This window comes from Magnolia sinica, chromosome 14 (assembly GCF_029962835.1).
Source record: "Magnolia sinica isolate HGM2019 chromosome 14, MsV1, whole genome shotgun sequence".
Lineage (NCBI taxonomy): Eukaryota > Viridiplantae > Streptophyta > Magnoliopsida > Magnoliales > Magnoliaceae > Magnolia > Magnolia sinica.
In genome coordinates, this window is record NC_080586.1 from 5,416,398 (window position 1) to 5,443,074 (window position 26,677).

Here is a 26,677-nt window from a genome sequence, read left to right on the forward strand (position 1 = left end):
CTCTTTAAATGAAAAGAATTCTTCTGCTTACATGATTGAGTCTGTGACACTATGGCATTGTAGACTAGCCCATATTGGCTACAGTACCATAAAACTCATGGCTAAGAACGGCCTAATATCATACAATGATAGTGACAAAGATAAATGTGAAGTATGTATACGGTCTAAAATAATAAAAAAACCATTCCCCAGCGTTGAGAGATTATCTCAAATATTATACCTAGTGCATACTGACATATGTGAACTAAATGGCGTTCTTACACGTGGAGGTAAAAAGTACTCTATAATGTTTATAAATGATTGTTCGAGATATGTATATATATATATATATATCTGTTAAAATCGAAAGATGAAGCATTTAGTGCATTTAAGATCTATAAAGTTGAAGTAGAAAATCAATTAGATAAAAATATTAAAATCCTTCATAGTGATCGAGGAGGAGAATATTTCTCTAATAAATTTTCTAACTATTGTGAAGAACACGACATCATATATCAGTGCACAATACCTTATACACCACAACAAAATGGTGTAGCAGAGAAAAAAAATAGGACATTAGTAGAAATGGTCAACTCAATGCTAATACAAGCATAGTTGCCATTAAACCTATGGGGAGAAGCACTGTTAGCTGCATGTCATGTTTTAAACCGAATTCCATCTAAGAAAACCAAGACTTCTCCATACGAAATATGGAAAGAAAGAAAATCAAACATAGGGTATCTTAGAGTGTGAGGGTGTCTTGCATATTGCAGAATTCTGGAACCTAAAAGAACTAAGTTAGGACTAAGGGCTATCAAGTGCGTCCTTGTAGGATATGCACAACATAGTAAGGCCTATAGACTTCTAGACTTAGATACTAATGTAATCATAGAGTTTAGAGATGTAGAGTTCTTTGAAAATTCTGTATTCACGGAGAAAAGGAATGCTGAGATTCAATCTCCTAATGAAACTATAAAACAAGCACAAATAGAAGAGAAAACTCTTAATGAACCTCGTAGAAGTCAAAGAGCAAGAATAGAAAACAGTCTTGATCCTAATCAAATAGACTCTCAACGACTCTCTTTTCATCTAGTTGAGGGTGATAGAGAGAAGGTGATTAGGAAAATACCTATGGTTTTAACTATAGAAGATGAACCTAAAACCTTTAGTGAAGCTGTCTTCAAGAGACTCTGCCTTTTGGAAAGAAACCATTAAATGGATTCCATAATGTCTAACCAAACATGGGAATTAGTAAATCTACCTCCAGGTTCTAAACCAATAGGTTGTAAGTGGGTATTTAAAAAAAAATATCATACAGATGGTACAATTCAAACCTTTAAGGCAAGATTAGTTGCTAAGGGTTTTCGATAGAAAGAAGGAATTGATTATTTTGACATTTATTCTTCAGTAGCTCGAATAACATCGATTAGGATCTTATTCACTCTTGCATCCATACATCATCTTCATATCCATCAAATGGACGTGAAGACAGCATTCCTGAATGGTGATCTCGATGAGGAGGTTTACATGGAGCAACCAGAAGGGTTTGTTCTACCAGGAAATGAAAGAAAAGTATGTAGACTTGTTAAGTCTTTGTATGGATTAAAGTAAACACCAAAACAGTGGCATGATAAATTTGATTCTAAAGTTCTGTCTTATGGTTTTAAACACAATATTGCTGATAAATGCATATATTCAAAAATATGTAATGATTATGTTATAATCATATGCTTGTATGTAGATGATATGTTAATAATCAGTAATAAAATGGAAGGTGTAACTGAAACCAAAAAGTTTCTCTCTTCAGTTTTCAAAATGAAGGATCTTGGACAAGTGGATACCATATTAGGTATCAAAGTTAAAAAACATAGTGGGGGTTTTGCATTATGTCAGTCTCATTATATTGAGAAAATAATAAATAAGTTTAATCACTTGAAAATTAAAGAGGCAAAGACCCCGTTTGATCCAAGCATCAAGTTAAAAGAAAACAATGGAAGAGAAGTTGTACAATTAGAGTATGCTAGTGCTACAGGTAGTTTTATGTATGCAATACAATGCACAAGATCGGATATAGCATATGCTGTGAGTAAACTAAGTAGGTTTACGAGTAATCCAAGTGTTGAACACTGGAAAACAATTAATAGAGTTCTAGGTTATCTTAAAGAAACCAAAGAACTAGGGCTATTTTATTCAGAATTTCCAGCAGTGTTGGAAGGATATACCGATGCAAGTTGGATATCGAGTACAGGGGACAACAAGTCCACTATAGGGTGGATATTCACCCTAGGAGGTACAGCTGTATCTTGGGGATCCAAGAAACAAACTTGCATAACGCACTCAACTATGGAATCTGAGTTTATAGCTTTAGCTGCTACAGACAAAGAGGCTGAGTAGTTAAGGGATCTTCTTTTAGAAATCTCATTCTATACGAATCATGTACCACCTGTTTCACTTCATTGTGATAGTGAAGCCACTCTAGCAAGAGCCTATAGCAGTACTTATAATGGGAAGTCCAGACACATAAGTTTACCACATGACTATATAAGACAACTGATTCAAGATGGAATCATTACGATCTCATATGTAAAGTCAAGTAATAACTTGGCCGATCCTTTTACTAAACCTCTAACGAGAGAGGTAGTAAGGATAACATCTAAAGGGATGTGGTTGAAACTTTTTACTTAAAGTTTCACCGGTGAAAGAAACCCAACCATAAATTAGAAAATCTCTAAATATTGGGTTTAATGGGTAACAATAATTCACCGATAAGTGAAAAGTTTCAGTACTAAATAAACAAAAAACCTCATCCAAGATGATAGTGCTGGTCGTTACAAAAGAGGGATGCGTATTAGAACTCTTAATGAAGTCTAGTCAAACAAGACAAGTGTTTTTAACGGAAACACTGGAAGGATTTCACCTATGTGAACGTAGAAGTGGTGCCGCTTTTCATGAGGCTTAGAGTTATCTCGGGATTGTTCATGAAACAGGATAAGCACATGGCCATTAAAAGTGCTAAACGAGATTATAAAGGAACACCTAACGCATGGGATATTATGTGTATGGTATTTTCGGTTATATCATAAACGAATAACTGGTTCAATGCTGTGGTAATCAGAAATTTCGAAATAACTTTAAAATGCTTACACTAAGGAAAGATTCAAATCACAAGATATCTTTCTTTATGCATAATAATTGTTATTATTCTTGCAGAGTTTTCATTGTTTTAAAAATCAGTGAGGGATTGTTGAAAATCAGTGGTTTTAAAAAGCTGGGTCCATAATTGCTTGATCCTGACCATTTATCTTATCGGGCCCACCCAAAAATCTTCAAGATTAGAACTTTGTAAACCTCCCGTTCATGTTAGCACGCATAAACCAACGGTCTGGATCACCAAAACATCAGCCCCATCTACGTAAAGAAGTGCACTCCAGCGGTACCGTTTCCATTAGTACCGGACAGATGTGGGTCCCACGTGGTGTATGCATCACATCTAACAGGTACATCGGCTACGTCCCCTCAGGTTACCTCAAGAACACAAGTTGTAGGGATCCAAAACTTTGGTGGGCCACAGCACAGTGAAAAAGAGTGTAGGGATCCTCACCGTTGATTCTAACTGGGCCCACATGAGTTGAAGAGAGCCTAAATTTTGTCCTGACCGTTGATTCAGGGAAGAAAGATGAAGCGTCTGGAAGGGCTGCATTCAAAATTATAAGATGATGGGCCTGCACGCAACTCAAGTGTGCACGTCACCTCTCAAATTATCCCCGAAAGTTTGTACAAGTCGGGCTTGTTTTAGAGTGATCTGAACCGTTGTTATGATGAGCTCCATTGCAGATGGACCATCGTAGCCCTTTAAGTTGGGGCCAACAGATAAAATTAAATTTTTTTTTTTAAAAAGACGGCATCCTTCAACCCTGAAACAAGAAAAGCCAAGTATTCGATGGATAGGATGATCTGATCCGAGTAATTTTTTGTGCATGGTTCATCCACTGAAAGGACCACCATATCCTCGGTTTGGATTACTGAAACATGAGCCCACTTGTACAAAATGAATACCCGAATGTTGCGTCGGGCCCACCTTTTGATTTATCTCGTTTAACTAAAGTTCCTCATTTGAATCGTTTTACTTGTAACTGTAGACAAGCATTGGAAGGATGTGGTTCAATTGGACGGACTGTTGCTTCTCATTTCGTTTTGGTCTTTGTATTCTACGGTGGATAATCTACTCCTTGACCGAAGGGCCTAGACTGCTACCATGGTTTTCCCTCATTTTTAAATGATGGTGACTCATCTATAAAAAATCGTGGCATACATTTAGATCGATCCAAACCATTCACTTTGTGGGCCTTATTGTGTATGAAGGATGGGTAAAAAAAGGAAAATGATCAGATGATCTTAACCATCTAACATTGGCTGTTGAATTTGAACTGCTGAACCTTATTTTAAACTGTCCCTTTGACTGAGATGATTTGATGGTTGCGATGGCCTAGATTGAAGCATTTTGCCACGTGTTAAGCGATGAGTGACTAACATTTAAGTGGTGTAAAACGCACGTAGTAGTCTTGCCCTTGAATGAGGCAATGATTGCCTTGAACTGATAGATTGGGTGCATTGTATTGTAAGAAAACTTAAGCAACAGCACCAACAACTAGCGACCTCTCTCCCTGCAAAGCGGGACCATACGGAAACTGTGCACCTCTCTCTCTCTCTGGTGAATTTCCTACGAGATTGTATAAATACCGTTTGGGTTTTCATTCTGGAAAGTGGTCCACGTGGGCCCACGGTTAGCTGATCTAAACAGTTGGAGCAAGCTATCAATAGATTGACACCAATTAGACGGTTGAGATGAAAAATACAGAAACAGTTTAAATTCACCCAATGATAAGGACAACAAATGATAGGATTCAGTCCTCTATCATATCAACGGCTTGGATTATTCAAAAAAGGGCCTGGCGTATCACACTGAAAATCTTTCAATGTGAATGGTGGTCCCACAGATGGGAATGGACCAGTGGGTGTGGGTCCGGGTCCCGAACTGAATACAGTTGGATCCAATTGAGATCACGTGGAACCGGTAATCTAGTGGACCACCAAACCCGGTTGGAGTAATTGGAAGGACATCTACGTAAAAGACCAATTTAGGAAATTTACGAACGGATGCGACACGTGCTGTCAGTGGGCCCACTCATTCTAGCTGGCCCATTTAAAGAAAAAATAAAGCGACTTGGAATGCTATTTCCTACCGTCCATCTTCAGTGTGGGCCCCACCGTGGCCCATCTGCATAAGATCCTGGGCGGTGATGATCTATGAGTGGGCCTGGCTGATTCTTGAGATACGAAGAGCTCAGCGTGGGGACCACCCCATGAAAACTAGGCTGTACACCAACCGAGTTAGCTCGCTCCACTGGGCTCGAAAATACTTAGAAAGCAAACTGAGTCAACTGTTTTTTTGAACTCAAAAAAATTTTGAACCGAGTCGAGCTTGATTGAGCCCAACTCGACTCGGACCGAATCCAACTTGATTCGAACTTAGATCGTTCTGGTTCAATGACTTGGTTACTTTGATATTGATGTTGCCCACCAAGTGTTTGATTAAATGACTCAAAAAAATGTTAGCTAGCGGTAAGAAATGTATGTTTCATTAAATAAATATTTTTATTTTTTAATTTTGATGTTGCCTACAAGGTATTTGATAAAAAGTGTTTTACATGTAACGAGAATTTGAAGGCGCAATTTATGTATTTGTGAAAATGCTGCACTAGAGAAATTGCCTTGAATTGGCCTGAGCTGCCAACTGAACTGAGCAGAGCTGGCTAGTTAGGCTCGAGAACCAAGTTGAGCCAAGTTCAAGCTGAGGTCAGCTAGTGGTCGAGCCGAGTCGAGCTGTGCCAAGCTCAACCCTGTTCAAAAATTGTACACCTATTGAAAACTGTGGATCCTGCACACATGTCTCATTGCCACATGTGGCGTTTGTACTTGACACTTTTGAAGATGGGGCGTTGGATAGGGACGAGCATGAATAGATAGATACGTGAACATCAGAAATGATGAGCTGCTTCATTTCTGTTTAGTAAAGAAAATGGGACCACTCGCAATTAGTGCATTTAAGCTGGTGGGTCCTTAATCTACACCGTCATACGTGGATTAATTGTAGGTTTAAATTTTACTTCGCTCGGACAATCCTAGTTAAGACGCAAATGGTGGTTCATTTTCAACCGTTCACTTGTTTTCTCAGACGATTAGGCTCATCAATTGGTGCAACTTTGGGATCGCCGATCTATTACATGGCCTACGAGATCTACGGACCCTGTTATGGCGTTAGCATCTCATGCGTTTTTTATGAATGTGTATGAAATCCAGACCGTCCAAAATACCATATTTTCCGGCTACGTCCATCCTCAACGGACCTGATCACTTGGACAGACAGGATGAAGGACCCGGATCAGTTGCGTACTACGCGCGGTGCACCTCCAGAAGGAATGGAGGGACAGGCAAGTTCCTCAGGAGTATCTCAACCGTCCAAAACATCGCACCTGAGAATCCACCGTCCAATACAGACCGATTTGGAGGTTTTGGAGATGATATACACGCACGTGGATTAGGTGGTGCTGCCCACACCACTCCCACTCGTGATGTGGTGATGTATTGGGTGCTGTGGGGCCACCTTGATGCATGTGTTTTACATCCAGGCCGTCCATCCGTTTTGTCGGATCATTTTAGAGCATGAACCCAAAAATGAAATAGATCCTAAGCTCAAGTAGACCACACCACAGAAAACAGTGGGGATAATGACATCCACTGTTGAAACCTTTCTAGGGCCCACCTTAATGTTTATTTTCCATCCAACCCGTTGATAAGGTCATACAGACATGGATGAAGGGAAAACCGCTAAATTTCAGCTTGATTCAAAACTTTTGTGGCCCCCAACACGTTTTTAACGGTGGACGTCGTGTGGTCCACTTGAGCTTCAGATCTGCTCCGTTTTTAGGTTTATGCCCAAAAACGAGCCCAAAAAAAAAGGGCGTCGATATAAAACACAAACGTCAAGGTGGCCCAACAGCACCCAACACATCGCCGCACAACCACGGGACGATTGCGTCCTACACCGCCGATCTCCAACTCGGAACAGGCAGGAGCTTTGAGTGGCCACCGTGATAAATGAATCGTATCCACACCGTCCATTCATTTTTTCCTATAATTTTAGGATATAATACAAAAAATTAGTTAGATCTAATGCTTAAGTGGACTACACAATGGGTATTAAACTCTTACCGTTGAAAGCTTCTCGAGGGACACGTAAGTTTTGGATGGAGCTTATATTTATGTTTTCTATTCATCCAAGTTTATTTAACTTTATGAATACGTTGGATGGCAAATAAACATCACGTTGGGCTCTAGAAAAGTTTCAACTATGAGAATCATTATCACTGCTGCTTCCTGTGGTGTGGTCCATTTGAGCCTTGTATCTGCCTCATGTACAGAATTATTCATAAAATGATACGAAAAAGTGGATGGACGGTGTGGATAAGACCATACGTCACGGTGGTCATTCAAAGCTCTTGCCCGTTCCCAGATGGAGACGGGCGAGGGTAGGATGCAATCCGCGTCCACCACCGCGGGAGTGGTATGGGCAACAGCACCTGATCTTCGTCCAATATACGCGGAGTCAGCCGCGCTCCTAAGATGCGTACATACCCCTTTTCTTTGAGAAAACCACGAAAATGCCATCAAGCGTTTCTACAAGCAACTCGACGATTTACCTAGATATTTTTTACTTTTTTTTGGGGGGGTTTGCTGAATAAATCCTCTAGTTATACTTATGCAACAAAACCGCCTAAAGCATAACGTATTTTCAAATAAACCCCAACTTGTTTCATATTTGTGCAAACTCCACCAGCGATTGACGTTACACTATGTAGATAGCTTTACTTTTAAAATGTAAATGACCATTGCTACCTCTAGTAATTTAACATGCCTAACAGTTTTAAATAACCATTTTGAGCTTTTTAGTTGATCCAATGGCACACATAAGATGTGATCATTCATTAGAAAGGTCCCAATTAATTTGTAAATTTTTTTTCTAACCATTTATTTTTGAACACTACAACTTACCTTAGTAAAGTTGTACACAAACCGAGTTATCTTGGTTAGCTCGCTCAACTCAAGTCGAAAAAGCTTGATTCGAAATTGAGTTCGAGTCGAGTCAAGTTGATTTTTTGAGCTATCAAGCTTGCCCAGGCTTGACTCGACTTGGATCGAACCCCAATTCGAATGGAACTCGGATTGAACTAGTTCGATGACATGGTTATTTTGATATTGTTGTTGCTCCGCAAGTGTTTGATGAAATGACTCAATGAAGTGTTGGCTGGTGGCAAAGAAAAGTATGTATATGAAACAAATACCTTTATATCTTGATCTTTATGTTGCTTATTGAGTGTTTGATGAAATACTTGTAAACTGATATTTGTGTTTTGCATTCCATGAAAAATTGAAGGCACACTCCATGTGTTTGAGAAAATGCCATAGAGGCTCGATTTTGGTTCGAATTGGCCTGAATTGCTGACCGAACCAAGCCGAGTTGACCAGTCAGGCTCTAGGATCATGTCGAGTTGAGTTTGAGTTGTGGTCAAATAGTGGTCAAGCCGAGTTGAGCTATGCCAAGCTCGACTCAGCTCAACTCGTGTACACCTCTACACTCAAGGAATCAAATGGCCTGATTTTTATGTTATAAGATCACCCAATGAGAAGCTTAGATCTCCACATAAAGACATTTCGAATTACCAAATCTCTTTTTTAAAGTAGTATTAAAATTGACTTCCCATATATGAAAGAACCATGGTTAATTAAAAAACTAACCATGGGCTTTTGTATATAACTTAAAAAAGACAAGGGGTTATTTAAAAATACAATAATGTCAGGGGCTTTTTGGTTGTGTAGTAAAAAAGAGGGGGTTTGATGCAATTTTTTAAAATGAAAGTAGACAGGCATGTCACGAATCGTATTTTATAAAGTTGGTAAGGTTTATATATGGCCAGACGCATATAAAGCCCGCTATTGAGGAGAGGCACCATCTCAAAGCTATTCTCCAATGGCTGGAAAGGGATTCATTAAATTCCTTCTCTTCTTCTATCGATTCCTCCTCAAAAGATTAAGGAGCCCACGTCCACACCACCGCAAGGGAAATGCCCACACACCCACATCACAATTACAAAAATACCCCTTTCTCAGTTCCAAATGCAACCTAGACAAACTCTCAGACCAGACCTTGGTATGTGACGTTGAAGGTGCATTGCTCAAATCCTCCTCACGTTTTCCATACTTCATGCTGGTGGCTTTTGAGGGAGGTGGGCTTTTGAGGGCTTTTGTGCTTTTACTTTTGTACCCTTTGGTGTGTTGTCTTAGTAGGGAAATGGCACTTAAGGCCATGGTCATGGTGTCGTTTTTTGGGATTAGAGAGGAGGGTTTTAGGGTGGGAAGGGCAGTTTTGGCAAAGTATTTTTTGGAGGATGTGAGTATGGAGGTGTATGAGGTGTTGAAGAGGGGTGGGAGGAGAGTGTGTGTGAGTGAGATGCCTAGGGTTATGGTGGAGGGGTTCTTGAAAGAGTATATAGGTGCGGAGGCTGTTTTGGGAAGGGAATTGAAAGTGGTTTTTGGGTATTATGTGGGGTTGATGGAGGAAAAGGAGAAGATGGTTTTTGAGTTGGAAGAGGAGAAGATGGTTGGTGGTGTTGTTGGGATTGGAAACTTCAACAGCTGTTTCGATCAGCACTTCTCTCTGTGCATGGTAAGTTGGAATCTCTCTCTCTCTCTCTCTCTCTCTCTCTCTCGATTTCGTGTTTTGCATGGCTTCACTTATCACGTGATTACGCATTTTCTACAGTTACAAAACGATTGATCTTAGGAATTTGGATTACAGTTGGAACACATGAACTCAAACTGTCCAAATTGTGGGGCCCACTGCAAATAGGTCACTATCGTAAAATCTGATCGGTTGAACATTGTCAACCTGTGATTCAACGACGTTTGTTCACTGAATTCGAGTTGTTGGCTACTTTTCATCTCAACCGTTCAATAAGATCTCATGATTCACTAGTTAGTAACCAAATTGGTGTAACTTCTTGTTTATAATCCATATAAACTGTGGTCCACCATCTGGACCGTAGAATTGGATTTTCGTATATGCCGCCACGTGTACAATGTGGGACAAAATCAGGCCGACCAAAAATTCAAGTGAGGCACACCACAGGGAAAAGTAGGATGGGATGCCCCCATTGAAACCTTTCTAGGCCCACCATAATGTTTCGATTCCATCCGAACCGTCCATAAGGTAAGTACCACCAGAATCAAGGGATAAAAACCAAATATTAGCCTGATTCAAAACGTTGGTCCGGCCCCACAAGGATTTAAATGGTTGTTGTCCCAATCCCCACTCTTCCCTGTGGTGTGGCCCACCTGTGTTTTGGACTCACGTGCCAAGATGAGCTGACCCAATGATGGGCGGAGCAGATGCCACACACATCAAGGTGGGCACCACATAGCTTTTAATTGCATGTTAATGCGTGATTTCAAAATTCAGGCAGATTCAAGATTCAAGTGAACCACATCATAAGAAATAGTGGTGATTGAACATCCACCATTGAAATATTCTCAGGCCCACTGAAGCTTTTGGATCAGGTTGATATTTGTGTTTTCCCTTCATCCCAATGGGAATCACCTCATCAACGGGTTGGATTGGATATAAACACCACAGTGGCCCCAGGAAGGTTTCAAAGGTGGGTGATTCCATCTCCACCACTTCCTGTGGTGTGGCCTACTTGAGTCATGAATCTGCCTGATTTTTAAGATCATGTCCTACCATGAACTGTAACAACGGAGGGACGGAGTGGATATAACACAGACATCTCAGTGGGCCCCACAGATCTTTAGGACATCTGATTGTGACCACAGATGGTTGGTTACAGTGAGCATTTACAGCGAGCGCACGTGCCAATCTAGCAAGTGTGCATGACATCTGAACCATTCATAAGGTAGCTTCCACTCATAAGTTCATGTGTACGAAAATGGGGTAGGTCACTCCACGTGTGATGAATCCAAGTTCAACAACGACTCTAGCAGTAGGTACAAGGCCATACGTGCACAGATGTAGACCGTTGGCCAACTTTTTCTACAAAGTGCATTCTTTTTCTAACGGGGTTCACCCACCTGACGTGCTTTTGCGTATGCTCATCTTCACTGCTTTACGTGGCAAAATCCTCACCAACCAACCAACATTGATGTTTGATCGGTGGTGTACGAGCCAATGGTTAGAATCGTGTGTGCACAGCTCCACAATCAACCAGGAATTGCTATCCCTGTGTGACTGCTCGTACGTTAATTAAGCATGAAAGGTGGTGTTTTCATCACGTGGCTCATTCACAATGGCGTCCATCACATAAACGGCCTGGATATTATAGTTCAAAAACCCAGCTGGGTCGGGTTGAGTCAAGATACCTCGTTTCAACACTGAGGTCCTGGTATCGAATCCCTGGTGGGAGTTGCTAACAGTAAATTGTATCTTATAAAGATAAAATTATCTTAAAAGTGTATCTTATATATTATTGTTATTTTCCATAGGCTTTGATCATCAAGTTTGTAAAGATAAAATTCACTGTTTCTTATAAGTACATAAGTATGCATCAATATTGGGCTTTATGGACATGCATAAATGGAATCACAGATGTCCAATTAAGTATGACCAAATCAACGACTTAAAATAAGTAATGGATATTAAGATGAATTATTTATGGTCCACTTGTGAATTTGGTATTATAACTTAAAGGTCTCACACTAGGTTTACCTGATTAAAGGGTATGGATTGATTTTTTTAATTATGCGGGAGCATGGTAATTTGTTAATCCTAATTACCAGCATAACTTGAGAGATATTAGAGTGAATCTTTAATTAGGTTTTCTTTGGAGCAAAGATATACAAAGATAGGTGCAAGGCTTTGGTTTGAGACGCTTTTGTCTCCTCTTCCGCCTTAGCCCTGAAAAAATATCTCATTCTTAAAATTTCTAGTTCACTAAATTTAGAAATCTCATATGATATATAATATTGTTTTCTCTAATTATTGAGAATCTACTTCTCTATTAAGATTTCATTTGTATTTATGTGTTTACATGTAGTGAAAAAAAGTGATCGTGATTATACATTCAAGTTAATTATGCTCCTAAAAATTTTAAGGCATAGTTTTTGGCATTTCCGCTTACAAAATTAGGCTAACCAACCATAAACTTTTATAATATTTGATGAAAAATGCACCCTATGTACAAATTTGAAATTATAAAAATATATAGCAGTGGTATGTTTAGGGTGTCATGGTAATGCATTGTAATGTGGTGCATTGCATCAATGGTTACAAATTACAATTCCCATTTCTTAGTATTGTGGTAATTTAATCGAAAAATGTTGAGAATTTCTTTTTGGGTTAAAACTAATAATACACTTTCCAAAATTTAAATGAAAAATTCATTTTCCCTTCAAAAATATTTTGAAAATCGTCAAAAGGTTAGTTTCTTTGTTTTTTATTTTTATCCTCACATTGATTAGAAATAGAATTTTTTTGAGATTTATAAACCTTTTTTTAATGAATAGCTTACTTGGAGAAAAGAAATAGAGAGCTCGGATCGCAGAGCACTGGAACATACATGGGCACATGTGTGCACTTGTGCAAGCACACATGCACGCGCATCGCAGTGAGGTTGTAGAAGTGCAAGTAGCGCACTTACTACTTTAGTGATCCAGTTGGTGCGAGAGAGGGCCAACTTATATAAATTTTTGGAAACAGTCCACATCTGAATTAATGAGCCAATGTTTATAGATGTTTTAGCAACATTTTGATATTTAATAGCCTAAGGTGCAACAATCAATTCCCTTCATCTATATAAATCAGATCCCTCCAAGTTCAGAGCATTCGGAATCTACTCAAATGATCTCTTATACAATAACAAATGTTTCTCTTTTCTATTCTTGCTAAATTAATTGTGTTTAACAAAACTGAGTTCTCAGACTCACTAGGTTAACTGAGTCTGAAAGTTTACTAAGTCCACTGGAGACAATGACTGCATTAACTGAGTTCTTGAAGTGGTCCCTTTGTGATTGCTTCACGCAAGGCAAAATAAAGCTTGTCATATCTTGGAAGCAATTCACTAGAAACCTACCGGCGATCTCTAATCACCGAGGAGTGGGGGCAAATCATGCTTTAATACGTGCTTCAGCCCATTTTTAATATATAAAAAATCGATATACAAAATTAGTATTTTTGAAATTTTTTCAATAAAAAAAAAATGTGTTGTGATAGACAGTTAATAGTGCAATGATTACAAATTAAAATAATTGTGCATTGGTCAATATGGTAATTCAATAGGAAAAATACACTTATACCCATGTTTAGTGAGGAGATTTCTCATGCAATGTATTTGTATATTTGTAACGATTACAAATTTCAATTCATGTAGTCTATTACATATGCATTTGACCATTAAATTACAAGATAAACAAACATTATAATAATTTAACAACGACTATAATGCACTACACCACCACCAAAAACTGCTCTCCGCACTCTTAGTGTACTGCAAGTGGCCTGCAGTTGAACGAGTCAGTGAGCAAAATCAGCAAGTCTCCTTGAAACTCAACTGAGTCACACTTAAAAGCAAGTTCCTCACCGACTCATTTCAGAATCTCACCAAAACGAGTTGACTCGGCCAGCTTTTGAGTCTAGTCAGAGAGTTGTCTGGAATGGATCACTCACCATGCACAAATGCAGTCAAATGGATTGCTGGCCCACTTATCATGAAATGAGCATGTTACAAAAAAAAAATAAAAATAAATCTTCACCCTTCTAAACTAACTAATCCCCATTACATTGATCTCATGGTGCACAGGAAATCTATCTGGTGACTGAAGCTGACAAGAGGAACTGGCATGTCCTACCAAGACACAAACACTCAAGGCCCTTGATCTTCCATGATGGTAGATTGGCTTTCAGGCCCACCCCACTTGCCACCCTGGCCATGTTCATGTGGGTCCCATTTGGGTTCCTCCTAGCCATCTTTAGAGCCCTTGTGGGCCTATCACTGCCCTACAAAATAGCCATCCCCATTCTATCCATGACTGGAATGAGACTCAGACTCAAATCACCCATTTCAAGCCCATACACACCCAACAAACAAAACCCAAAAGGCATTCTTTATGTGTGCAATCACAGGACCCTTTTGGACCCTCTCTACCTTTCAACAGCCCTAAACAAGCCTCTAACTGCAGTCACCTACAGCCTAAGTAGACTATCTGAGCTTTTGGCACCCATAAAAACAGTTAGACTGACTAGAAATAGAGAGGAAGATAGGAAGAGAATGGAGAAGCTTTTAAGGCAAGGTGACCTTGTGGTGTGCCCTGAGGGCACCACATGTAGGGAACCCTTCTTGTTAAGGTTCAGCCCTTTGTTTGCAGAGGTGGGTGATGAGATAGTGCCTGTGGCTATGGATGCACATGTTAGTATGTTCTATGGTACAACAGCTGGTGGGCTTAAGTGCCTGGACCCACTTTTCTTCCTCATGAACCCTTTCCCTGGCTATGATGTTGAGGTTCTTGGGAAGGTGGACAAGGGACCCACATGTGGTGGGGATGGAATTTCTAGGATTGATGTGGCTAATTTTGTCCAAGGAGAGTTGGGTAAGGCACTGGGATTTGAGTGCACTAGTCTTACAAGAAAGGACAAGTACCTGATGTTGGCTGGAAATGAAGGGATTGTTCCTAGTTCAAGTGGGAAAGAAACTTGAGTTATTTGTTACTCTGGCAGAGTGTTATGATTCATACACGTGGGAAATCTGAACTAGATCCAAACCATTCAAATATCCAGGTCTGTTACTGATGGGGTGCCAAAATAAAAATAAAAAATAAAATCAAATCAAATGATCCGAGCTATCTGGTTGGCGGGTATCAAATGGATGGTTAGAATGAAAGCATTTGACGGTTTGGATTCAAGAAAAATTGTCTGATAATTGGAAGGTAGGACTATCTGATCGGTCCAGCTTTTTTTTATATGACTATTAAAAGTGGGGCCAATGCCTCGACAGTTGGATTTGAGTAGATGTGTGCCACGTGCACAGTGGCTACGTGCATGTGCAAGAAGCATCGTCCTCTACCAGAGTATCATAGTTTTTCTAAAAACCTTTTTATACTCTTGCCTATTACAATCCTTTATTGTAGCACGTGGTTTGTAATGTATATGTGTGTATGTATTTTGTTACTCTTTGATTAGAACAGAAAGTATCAACTCTTAATTTTGGTTGACGGGGTTTTTGTCTACCACCTTTCAATTTAAGGTTTAAGGCCTGTTGGGCGGATACCTAAGAATGAATTCATCTTATTTTAGCTAATCATAATAGACATCATGATCGTTGGTTATCACTCTAAATGGAATGCCTTTGACTCCAAGTAATGAGAGAGACTAAGAGACAGAGATGCTAATCAATTCACAATTTATTTAGCTACATGTAATAAAGAACAGGCAATCCATAAAGGAAGAATTTGTTAAAATTCTCTCATAGTTTTTTTTGAATTATGATTAAATTCAGCTATTAGAACATTCAAAAAAAAAAAAAAAAAAAAAATTCATTTTATTTTTTTCTTGAAATTTTACTATCATTATCTATATTTATAGATTTAATGAGATCAGATCAAACATAAACAGATCCTTACCAAGAATATATATTCTTGGTAAGGATCTGTTTATGTTTGATCTGATCTTAAAAGTCAGCCATATATGAAACTTAAGTGGGCTATATCATTCAAAACCATGTGAAGACATGCCTAAAATATATAAAAGCACTTGGTGGGGCCCTCCTGAGTTTTGGATGCAGCTGAAACTTGGTCTGACCCCTCATCCAGATGGGACACACCCAATGGATGGGCTAGATTTGTGGAGCACATCTTAGTGGCCCAATAAATGATTATGGATGTTTTAATGGGAGGGTAACCGCTCTCAGCTGTTGTATGTGGTATGACCCACCCAAGTCATGTATTGACTTGATTTTTAAGCCCATGGCCCACTATGGAATGATGCATCTGACTGAAGGGGTAGATGCTCGACATACATCATGATGGGCCCACACAACTCAACCTCATGGAAATTTCCCATGAGGTCTGAGTATCATTTCCCACACACATGTGACGCATAGGGAAATCGTTCTATGCGGACCTCATGGGAACTTCCCATGAGGTCGAGCTGTGTAGCCCCACCGTGATGCGTGTCAAACATCTTCCCCATCGGTTAGATGCACCATTCCACGATGGGCCTCGGTCTTAAAAATCAAGTCAATCCATGACTTGTGTGGGCCACACATGTAAAAGATGAGAGGGGTTACCCTCCCATTAAAACATTCGTAATCATTTGTTGGGCCCACTGAGATGTGGTTCACAAATCCAACTCATCCATTATGTGTCCCACTTGGATGAGGGATTAGACCAAGTTTCATACACATCCAAATTTTATGTGGGCCCCACCAAGTGCTTTTATATGTTTTAGGAATATCTTCACATGATTTTAGATGATATAGCCTGCCTGAGTTTCGTATATGGCTGATTTTTTGAATATCCCACAATTTAGAGGGGACCCATCAAATGCACGGTGTTGATGTTTGGCATGCATCATGGTGGGGCCCACACAGATCAACTGCATAGAACCATTTCCCACACATACAAATGGTATTATAAGGTCTACCTCATGGGGACTGCCCATGAGGTTGAGCTGTGTGGGCCCCACCGTGATGTGTGTTGAACATCAACATTGTGCATTTGATGGGTGCCCTTTATGATATGGGATATCCCAAAAATCAGCCGTATGTGAGGCTCCGGTAGGACATACCATCTAAAATTATGTGAAGATATGCCTAAAACATATAAAAACACTTATTGAGGCCCACCTAAGTTTTGGATGTGGCTGAAAGTTGGTCTGACCCCTCATCCAAATGGGACACACATAATGGATGGTCTGAATTTGTGAACCAAATCTAGGTGGTCCCATTAAATAATTATGAATGTTTTAATGGGAGGGTAACCCTTCTCAACTGTTTTATGTGTAGTGGCCCACGTAAGTCATAGATTGACTCAATGTTTAAGCCCATGGCCCACCATGGAATGGTGTATCCAACTGATGAGGTAGGTGTTCGACATGCATCACGGTGATGCCCACATAGCTGAACCTCATGGGAAGTTCTCATGACATTGGCCTCATAGTACCATTTCCCATATATATATATATATATATAACTAAACTCATTTTTAAGTGTCACCCAAGCATGCCCCTAAAAGTATTTCTAGAAATGATAGGTAATGGCCCGTGCAAACTGGTTTCGTTGATTTGACTGTACATGTATTGGTCCAAAATAGCCCATATTTGCCCTGGAGCCACCTGATACGACTGGTACAGTACGCCGGAACCAATTAGCTATCATTCTACTCGTAAATATACCGTACTTTGCACAAAAGATAGTACGGTACCGTTCAGATTTTCAGATGAGGCTCAATTTTTTTTTAAAAAAAAATCTCGGATCCAAATTCCAAACCCCTGATACCATAGGTGTTGTTTTCTATGACCCATCTACCAAAAATCTCCCAGATGGTAAACATGCTAAACCTTTCAATGGATAGCCAACAGGGAAATGATTAAGAAAGCAGAACACAGCATCCATTCCAATTCAATTAATAAAAGGACTGATATTTAATTAGGGAGGATTTGTTGTGCGTGGCCCATTTATCCTACGGCCGATCAGACCAACATTTTGGATCTTTGAATAATGGATACCATGCAAATCTTCAGCCTGAGCATTGGATGGTACCTCATCTAATTTTAATAATAGTAGCCATATGTGTGTCACTGGTCCTTTCCACCATATCAAGGGCCATATCGATTGCCACAACTACAGCCGTGAATTCCCGGTGTGGACCTTGTCACTGAGCTCAATCCGTCAATAAGCTGGTTTGGATTACAATTTTGGACTGGTGGGTCGGGTTTAAGTCCAAAACACTACTTCAATTATCAAATGGATGGGGTCTGGAATCTCTCATTCTTTCTAGCTCAAGCTTATTTTGAACACTGCTTTTTAATGAGTCTGATCTCAGCTCTAGACCATGACAAGATAGACCCTGACTCAGACCTGCCTCGAACTCAACCTTGTAAAAAATCATGACTTGAATTTGATGGGGTTTTTTTTTTGTTTTTTTTTTGGGGTGGTAATACTTTTGGTCTTTGGTTTGGTTCACCTTATGATTGGATTTACTTGATTTTTGGAGCTGGGTGGACATCCGGTAGGGTGCACTTCTTGGAAAGGCTGGACATAGGGCTAAGACCATGTTAGGCCACAATGGCTCATGAACACAGCCCACCGGCTAAGAAATTGGAGTTGGGCTCAACCAGCAACCAGTTAGGGGTAGCAATGGGCAGGGCAAAAGTTGTCTACCAGATAGTTTCCTGATTGGTTGAAAATGCTTTAGCCCTTAGTAGGGGTACGGCCGGCCCTCAAAGAATTAAATGATCAAAGGTTTGAAATAGTTTAATCTAACTTTCTTCCACTTTTCTCAAAGAACTCACGTAAAAAAGATCGGGATCATAGAATTGGGAGGGGATTAGATGCGGCTCTGGCCTCACATGAGACAGTGCGGCCTTTGCCATGGGGCCTACTTTGATATATATGTAATTCTATATCCATACTATTCATCCGTTTTTTCAGACCATTTTAAGAAATTAGCTAAATAATGAAACAAATCCAAATCTCAGGTGAACGATAATATGGGAAACAATGGTGATTGAATGCTTTACTACTAAAAACTTCCTAGGGCTCACATTAATGTTTATTTGCCATCCAACGTGTTGATAAGGTCACAAAAACCCGAACTTAGGAAAAAACATATACAAGCTCCATCCAAAACTTTTGTGGCTTGTAAGATGTTTTTAATGGTCAATAAGCATTGTTTCCTATCGCATGATCACCTAAAATTTGGATCTCTTTCATGTTTGGGCTCGAGCTGTAAAATGATCTGTCAAAACGGATGGAACACATGTATATAGAATACATACATCAAGATGGGCTGCACCGTATCGGGTGAAGCACAGGCCACACTTAATCCGCTCCCCACATAACTTTGCCAGAGGTCCGATGAGTAAATTACCCATGTATGAAAGTGCCTTAAATTAATTCTTTATAGGTGGTCCTCTTGATGGTTCGGCTGGGACATTCATCATTGGCCTTGGCCTGGCCAACCAGGGCATTAGGCCTAGAGTTCAAGCCCAAGCTTAGTTCCTGGCCAAGCTGTAGTCCTACAAGGCCCAGTCGCCCAGGCTGGGTCGAGGCGACCAATGTTTGGGCTTGAATTTAGGCCTCTTATGGGAATTGAGCTATGCAGTGTTGGGACGGACCTGGCCTGTTGCGACCTCAGGCCTTCAGGCCAATTCCGCCCAAGACGACGTTCCAAATTGGCCCAACATAAAGTAAGTTGGGGAAAAAATTTTGATACTCCCGCATAGTGTTATCGATGATATATATATATATATATATATATATATATATATATATATATATATATATATATTTTACACGCACACACACCCCACACGCTCACGCTGGTGGAATTTCATCACCTATGGGTACTCAAACCCTTGACCGGGAGTTGAAATTCTTGAGAGTCTACCACCCAAGCAAGAGTAAGGACCCTACCGGTGATATACAGGCGCCTGTAAATTACGTAGTTGCATACTTGGCATGTGAGTATTTGGGATTAAAGCATCAAAATTATGAGCTCCAATTAGATGTATCAAGGACTGAAAATGAAAATTATTTAATTAACCTGAGTATATGATTGGCGCATATTTATTAGATGGTTGAAATGAATAACATCCAATGATAAAAATAGGTCCGGCTCCATGGCTCAGTGGTAGACAAACTATATTTCAATATTAAAAACAAAGATCAAGTGCTGGTGTGAGTGGGTGGGTGGATTTAGGAAAAAAAAGTTCCAATCTAAACATTTAAGAAAACAAGTTTCCACTAATCATATATTATCATTCTTATAATATTCACCATTGTGCCATTTTCTCAGCCAGCTAGCTGGCGTCAAAGCTGTGTGGGCCCCACCAAGATGGATGTGTTTTATCCATGCCTAGTCGATTCATTTTTTCCGGCTCATTTTTGGGTATGATCTAAAAAGAAAAGAGACATCCAAATCTAAAGTAGACCACACCACAGGAAGCAGTGAGAAAAATAACATTCATATGTTAAAACCTTCCTATGGCTTACCATAAATTTTATTTTCCAACCTGTTCATAAGGTCACATCGGCCTAAATGAATTGAAAACACAAACATCAGCTAGATCCAAAATTTCTGCGGCCCCAAAAACTTTTCAACGTTAAACATTTAATTCATAATTTTTCCTGTGGTGTGGTCCAATTTCGATTTCAGTATGCCTAATTTTGTCATAACATAAAATGATCTGGAAAAATGGATGGACGGTTTGGATAAAACACATACATCATGGTGGAGCACACAGAGCTTTGACATCGGCTAGCTGGCTGATGTTGGGTCACCAGCCAAATCGCGTACCAAATAACTACCTTAAAGCCAAGAGGAAGAGCGTAGGACGAGGGAGGGGAGGGGTGCGCAGTGCGCCGCAACCATGGCGATGGCATTGTCTTGCAAGCAAATCCAGAGCAGCAAAATCTCTTACCTGATTCCTGCATTCTCAAGATTCTTCTCCAAATCCAATCCCTCCTACATCGGTATTTCCCAAAACCCTAAAATGAAAATCTATTTTCCCCTCATTTTAAGGTTTTAGGGTTTTATTTCTATCGATTCTAGGGCTTAAAAATTCAATGAAATGCAGTTAAGGTTGGGATTCCGGAATTCCTGACCGGCATAGGAAGAGGCGTGGAATCCCACGTGCCAAAGCTCGAAGCGGAGATCGGAGACTTCCAGAAGCTTCTAGTGACTAGGACTCTCAAGCTCAAGAAGCTCGGCATCCCTTGCAAACACGTATTTTCTTCTTCCTTTTCTCTCATTTCCTTTCTTTTCCTGCACAGTGTTTGTTTGTTTACACCTCGTTTGGATGCACAATCGAATTGAATTGGGAAAATGCTCAGTTTTTTTCTTTTTTTCTTTTTTATTAGAGAGCATATGATAAGAGGTTAGGGAAAAGCTTTGAAACTATGGTAGAGTCACTCAGAAATTGTACACGAGGCATACATGTAAATCGAATTGAACCGTCTGATTCATGGGCCACACATTAGATGTATCATAGACTGACATTTTCATTGAATCAATATTGTAGCTGGCTGATTGGTGAATTTCTAATGGATGGTTAATATGAGAAATTGTCAATGGTTTGGATTCAATGGGCAAGTGTCCGGTAATCAGAAGTTAGGATAATCAAATCTTTGAGATTTTAGGGTTATGACCTATTGACAGTGGGTCCTGTGATTTGAACGGTTTGAGTTACCTTGTGCCACATGTACAGTTTCTTACCAGCCATTCATTGCCACTGTCATCGTCAGATTGGGGATTGGGGTTCTCCTTTAGATGGTGTATCGGAAAAAAAAAAAAAAAAAGCTTTACAATCAGCTCCCTTCTAGATATCAACCTTCCTTTTTTACCTGGGCACTTGGAATTTGTCTCACATCAACAACACTTGCATGCCAACATGGTCCCACCACTAGTGATCCTCATGCACACCTAAAAGAGCAAGAAAGCACAATAGAGTCATGGAGGGGTGATTGTCAAGAAGACCACTATCCACAAAGCACCCACACCCGTCAAAGGCCATGAGCAAGTAGTTGGCTAAAAAAAAAAAAAAAGGAAGAAGAAGAAGAAGAAGCAAGGAATCTACCTAGAAATGATTATCAACACAACTCGCATGCCAACTGGGTCAGGCCCCAAAGTGCACCTTTATCATCATCTAAGCCTTGTCCTAATTAATTGGGGTTGGTTACAGGAATCCTGTTATGCGATTCCACTCTATTAGGGGCCATAACTTCAGTTAGACCATAGTTCAATAAGTCTTTTCTTACTACCTTCATCCACGTCCTTTTGGAGCCTTCCCCTTGCTCTATAGAGCTTCAACTTCTACCAACATACTCCTAACTGGCATAGTTCTCTGTTACACATGACCAAACCATCTAAGTCTACTTCATAGTAACAAATCTCTTTCTCAGAAATTTCTTGGGAGATTTTCAAATTTTGGGGGTCTTCTCGGGATATAATTGTGGAAATCTTGCTGAAAATGAAAATATTTACTAATATTTATCTTGAATTAATAAATAAATCTAGAATTTGAATATACAATTATATAACGTTCCCTTAAGGCTTTTAATATTTTCTTAGTATTGTGATACTATTGCAATGAAAACATGATATTTTAAAATCTGCCGGTATTTTGAAAATCTCCTGAGAATTTCATTTTGTGTATTTTTCGTGATATTGTCGCAAGATATTCAAAATCTCGGCGATGTTTTATCACATTTGTATACTTTCCCTCTTCTTATTACCTATTGGTGCTACTCCTAAGTTTCCTCAAATGCATTCATTTATAATTCTATCCTTGTCTTGCCATTTATCCATCTCAACATCCCCGTTTCAGCTACACTTATCCAATGAACATGTCCTTCCTTAACTGCCCAACATTTTGTCTCATAAAGCATGGGTTGTCTTATAATCCAAACTGTACCTTAGAATGGCTATTGTGTGTTACTCACAGAGTGGAGTTTTTGAATAGTTGATGCTTGAAGCATGCCAAATGAGCCCTCCGAGCATGAAAATTATGCCAATCAATTGAAATAACCAAATTGGAATATGTCTTGGTGTTCAAAATTACGGGGAAGTGCAGTTTTATTCCTTTTGAGTCCAGCTTAAAAGCACCATAATTGCAATTTCGAAGTTTATACTTTGATATGAAGACAAAAGAAGGAATGTGCACATTGATCTTTCTAGTGATCCTCAATTAGTTGGGATAAGGATTAGATGATGTTGATGATCTTTCTAGTGCTCCTCAATTAGTGGGGATAAGGATTAGATGATGGTGATGATCTTTCTAGTGACTGAATTAATTATTGCAATTGAATTCAGTCATCTTTGATGTTTCCTAGCATAATGAGCCCTGTAAAGTGCCAAGTGCACTTGCATGAGTGCACTTTTCTGCTCTATTCATTGCTTACATGCACCAATCTGGTGCACCTGTTCAAGATCCAAGCTGCTTATTGGGTGGACTGTAGTGGGGCCTAAAATCTGGCCAGTCTGCTTATCCTATGGACTGCACATGTACAATTGAACACGGATGGTTATAAGATTGGTGGATGGTCCATATTCAGTGTGATGTGCCTGCAGGATGAGAGGACCAACACAAACGAACCTGCACGGTGGTTCTTGCCTGAGAGTGCATTCATGAGGTGCGCTTTGCATTTCTTAGTATTCATAATGAGAAGTGGCTGTCAAAATTGCAGCTTTCTTCTCAGTATTATTCAATGCCTGACCTAAGAGTATCTGATCCCCATGCACCACAAACCTTATCTAGGGAAAATTTTCTAACCTGTCTTTAGGTGACCAGCAAATAGATGCTTATGAGAGAAGCAACATTTCACTTTCTAACAAAAAATAAAATAAAATGGGGGCCGAGATTCAATGGCTAAGATGTTACCTGTGGAATCTTCGCTGCATGGACCATCCATGGTGGCAATCATCATATTGATGGTTTGGATCACTAAAATAAGGTCCTGCTTGTACAAACTGAGAACTTGAGCATACTGTTGACATTCTTGTGTGGAACATTGTAAAAGGCATCATTTTGCCTGGAATGCTGTCTAGACAGGGAACAATGGAAACACAGTTCTGAATTTCCTCTTTCAACCCTAGACATCTCTTGATTGTCTGTCCGTTGAAGAGATCTATGAGAACTGGATATGGGTAGCATGGCATGGTTTTAAGCATCCTCAGATATGATTTGGTATCGTCCAAGTCGTATCAATTTTAGTCCACAATAAAAGGAGTCACTGCAAGTATCTGGGTCTCATAGGAAGAGAATCATCAACTCTAGTTGAAAGTACTCTAGGTGTTGCATGGGGGTAAAGCAAAATCTCACTCGTGAATGAAGCAATGATCCTACTTGCATTTCTCATTGCAAAAGCTCACCAATATACAATCTGTGTATGAGTGGTTTGACATTGTGACACCTATGGAGAACACAATCGCCCTTTCGTTCTTATTTTCCACATTGTGACACCTATGGAGAATACAATGGCCCTTGCTATCTAATCGATTTGGTTGGTTGGTTGATTGCCTTACCACACATCATTTTTTCTGCAACTTTATAGGTCCCCCTCCTTCCCTCCCTTCCCTTGCCCATCACATTGAACATATTTTTGGGTTTCCATTCCTTTTCTCTAGCTCAGTTCTGATTCTTCAAAAACTACATTCCTCTTTTCCCACTCTGGTCCACTGATTGCTGTCTACAAAGACATTACGTCATTGCCGATAGTCTTGTTTGATCTCAGTCACTACATGGCCTTGGTTTTTGTTTACATGGTTGGTATTGTGTGGTTGTGGGTCCTCAATCAATCAATCACAGTCACTGCTTCAAAATGTCCCCAACTTTTGTCTACCAATTATGATGTTATCGGACTTTTGCTATTTCACTACAATCTCTGCATGAAGGAAATGTTTGTGTGTAATTTGATTCTCTCTTTTGATGATGCAGAGGAAATTGATTCTGAAATACACCCACAAGTACAGGCTGGGATTGTGGAGGCCATGGGATGACCTTACGAAACCTCAGTCTGCTTAAACTCTTGGAGCAACCCATCCAAGTGAGGATGGATGTTTGGGTAGTTAGTGATCGGGCAATGACCTGTTGTTTATTCTCAGGTGATTTTTCTTTTCTTCTTAATCTTACTTTGGCTTTTTGGAAAAGTTTAGAAGAAGAAATAGCATGGACTGCTGGGATTGTGAACTTAATCCACCCTTTCAAATTACATTGAGGGTTTGAAATGTATTGAACAATTCATCAGCAAGAGCATGTCTTGACTATTGGCTTTCACTAAAAGTTCCTCTCAATTTGGGCCATGGACAGACAATCCTAAGTGTGGACTGCTTACCCAACAATCTGGATTGATCAAAGCCTGCACGACGTTCCAGACACAATACGATCCATTATCCACATTTGTTGTACTTGTTGCGTGGAATGTTCAGCTGCGTGGGGCTCACCATGACATGTGAATGCTGCATTAGATGAGGCCCCACACATGAGGCCTAGATCCGAAAACCATCTTGATCCATAACTCAGGTGGGCCACATGGAAGGGAACAATGATGACATTTGATGGTCACCATAGGAGCCTCCAGATGGAAAATGTGGTACTGTGCATGTGCCATCAACTCAATCATCAGGTTCCCCGCCAAAGCTCAAGCCAGCGAGCCAAACTACGCTGATGCGTACATTTTAGGCGTGATTGTACATAACTTGCTGTGGTGTTTCCCACCTGAGTTTTGTATCAGGATGATTCTTGCGATATATGCTGAAATCGACACCTGGTCGTTATCTGATGTGGATAACGTGGTGGGTCCCATACAGCTCGGACTAATGGTAATTCAAGTCTTATAACAACAACAATAATAAAACACCATTCCTGGCCCTACCTAAATATGGTGAAGTGTGTTTTAGGCAGGGCCTCAGTTTCAAGATGAAGCCCACTAGGGCTGGGGGGCAATAGAAAGTCTTGCAAAAGTGAGTCAAGGTCCAAGCCATTCATCTAATTGGGCTTGAACCATGGGCTGAAGTCCAACTTGTATCTGTCACACCAGCCTTATTGGGAGAGTAGAGCTGTGCTGTGGATGGGCAAACGACGGGAGAGTTCATTCTCATTTCTCTTGGAAATTTCATTTTCCTGATTCTTAGAATGTCTTTCCGAGGCTGGTAAGCTTAACCTGCAATGGGATGTGTGGGGCCCACCATGATGCGTGAATGACGTCCAATCTGTCCATCATGTCCACACCCAAAAAGCAGGCCTATCCAAACTTCTGATGGGTTGAACCATGGGAAGAGATTGGGATGGGACGTCCACCATTAAAAACATTCCAGATTGTGGGCCCGTGTTTTGCATATGCTATCCAATCTATTAGGAATATGTACTTCCCCAGGGTGAACGGCCACCACAAAGATCAGGCCGTTTCGACTGAGGTGGGCCACACGTGATTTCAGGGGTTTTAGGCATGATTTTAAATGGTCGAGTTTTGGTTTGGCCTGATTTCTTGGGGGTGCACATGGTGGACGGGTTGGATGCCATGCACTCATCTCGGTGTGGCCCACAACGCCAAATGTATCCAGCCTATTTCCGTAGGTGAAAGAGCTATTTTGTTCACGTGCAATACAAGCATATTCCCATTCATTTGGGATATTCTACCGAGTAGAGTGGAAATTAATATTATACCTGCTGAAGTGGAAACCAGCCAAACACGGGCTAATACCAATGTCACACATCCAAGTAGATTACAATGAGCTCAATACCGTACAAATGGTAATGAAATATCTAAAGGAATAGGCAAATTCAACCGTCAATTTTTTGGCCTTCAAATGGATGGACGATCCACATTCAAAACATCAATCTACAATCATCCAAACCTCT

The 26,677-nt window shown here is 40.1% G+C and overlaps 2 protein-coding genes across 3 annotated transcripts; both read left to right on the forward strand.

The window, feature by feature from the left end:
- The first annotated feature begins 9,062 nt into the window (after positions 1 to 9,062).
- Positions 9,063 to 15,309, forward strand: LOC131225754 (probable glycerol-3-phosphate acyltransferase 3). The gene is made up of 2 exons (XM_058221344.1): positions 9,063 to 9,763; positions 13,905 to 15,309. Exons 1-2 carry the CDS (start codon positions 9,068 to 9,070, stop codon positions 14,796 to 14,798), a joined length of 1,590 nt encoding a protein of 529 aa, XP_058077327.1. The 5' UTR covers positions 9,063 to 9,067; the 3' UTR covers positions 14,799 to 15,309.
- A 5,324-nt stretch (positions 15,310 to 20,633) lies between these two features.
- Positions 20,634 to 25,067, forward strand: LOC131225593 (uncharacterized). Of its 2 annotated transcripts, none has more exons than XM_058221143.1 (3): positions 20,634 to 20,792; positions 20,897 to 21,045; positions 21,180 to 21,383. In XM_058221143.1, exons 1-3 carry the CDS (start codon positions 20,690 to 20,692, stop codon positions 21,297 to 21,299), a joined length of 372 nt encoding a protein of 123 aa, XP_058077126.1. In that variant the 5' UTR covers positions 20,634 to 20,689; the 3' UTR covers positions 21,300 to 21,383. The 2 variants fall into 2 exon arrangements, with proteins under 2 accessions (XP_058077126.1, XP_058077127.1); XM_058221144.1 differs by lacking the exon at positions 21,180 to 21,383 and adding an exon at positions 24,755 to 25,067 and having other exon boundaries at positions 20,638 to 20,792.
- Positions 25,068 to 26,677: the final 1,610 nt, after the last annotated feature.

What these genes read in the sequence shown, in the direction of transcription:
- LOC131225754 (XM_058221344.1), top strand. Translation starts at nt 9,068, where the DNA reads ATGGCTGGAAAGGGATTCATTAAATTCCTTCTCTTCTTCTATCGATTC. An exon ending in AGCACTTCTCTCTGTGCATG is followed by an intron (nt 9,764 to 13,904) that starts GTAAGTTGGAAT and finishes CATGGTGCACAG; the next exon opens with GAAATCTATCTGGTGACTGA.
- LOC131225593 (XM_058221143.1), top strand. Translation starts at nt 20,690, where the DNA reads ATGGCGATGGCATTGTCTTGCAAGCAAATCCAGAGCAGCAAAATCTCT. An exon ending in ATCCAATCCCTCCTACATCG is followed by an intron (nt 20,793 to 20,896) that starts GTATTTCCCAAA and finishes AATGAAATGCAG; the next exon opens with TTAAGGTTGGGATTCCGGAA. An exon ending in TCGGCATCCCTTGCAAACAC is followed by an intron (nt 21,046 to 21,179) that starts GTATTTTCTTCT and finishes CTTTTTTATTAG; the next exon opens with AGAGCATATGATAAGAGGTT.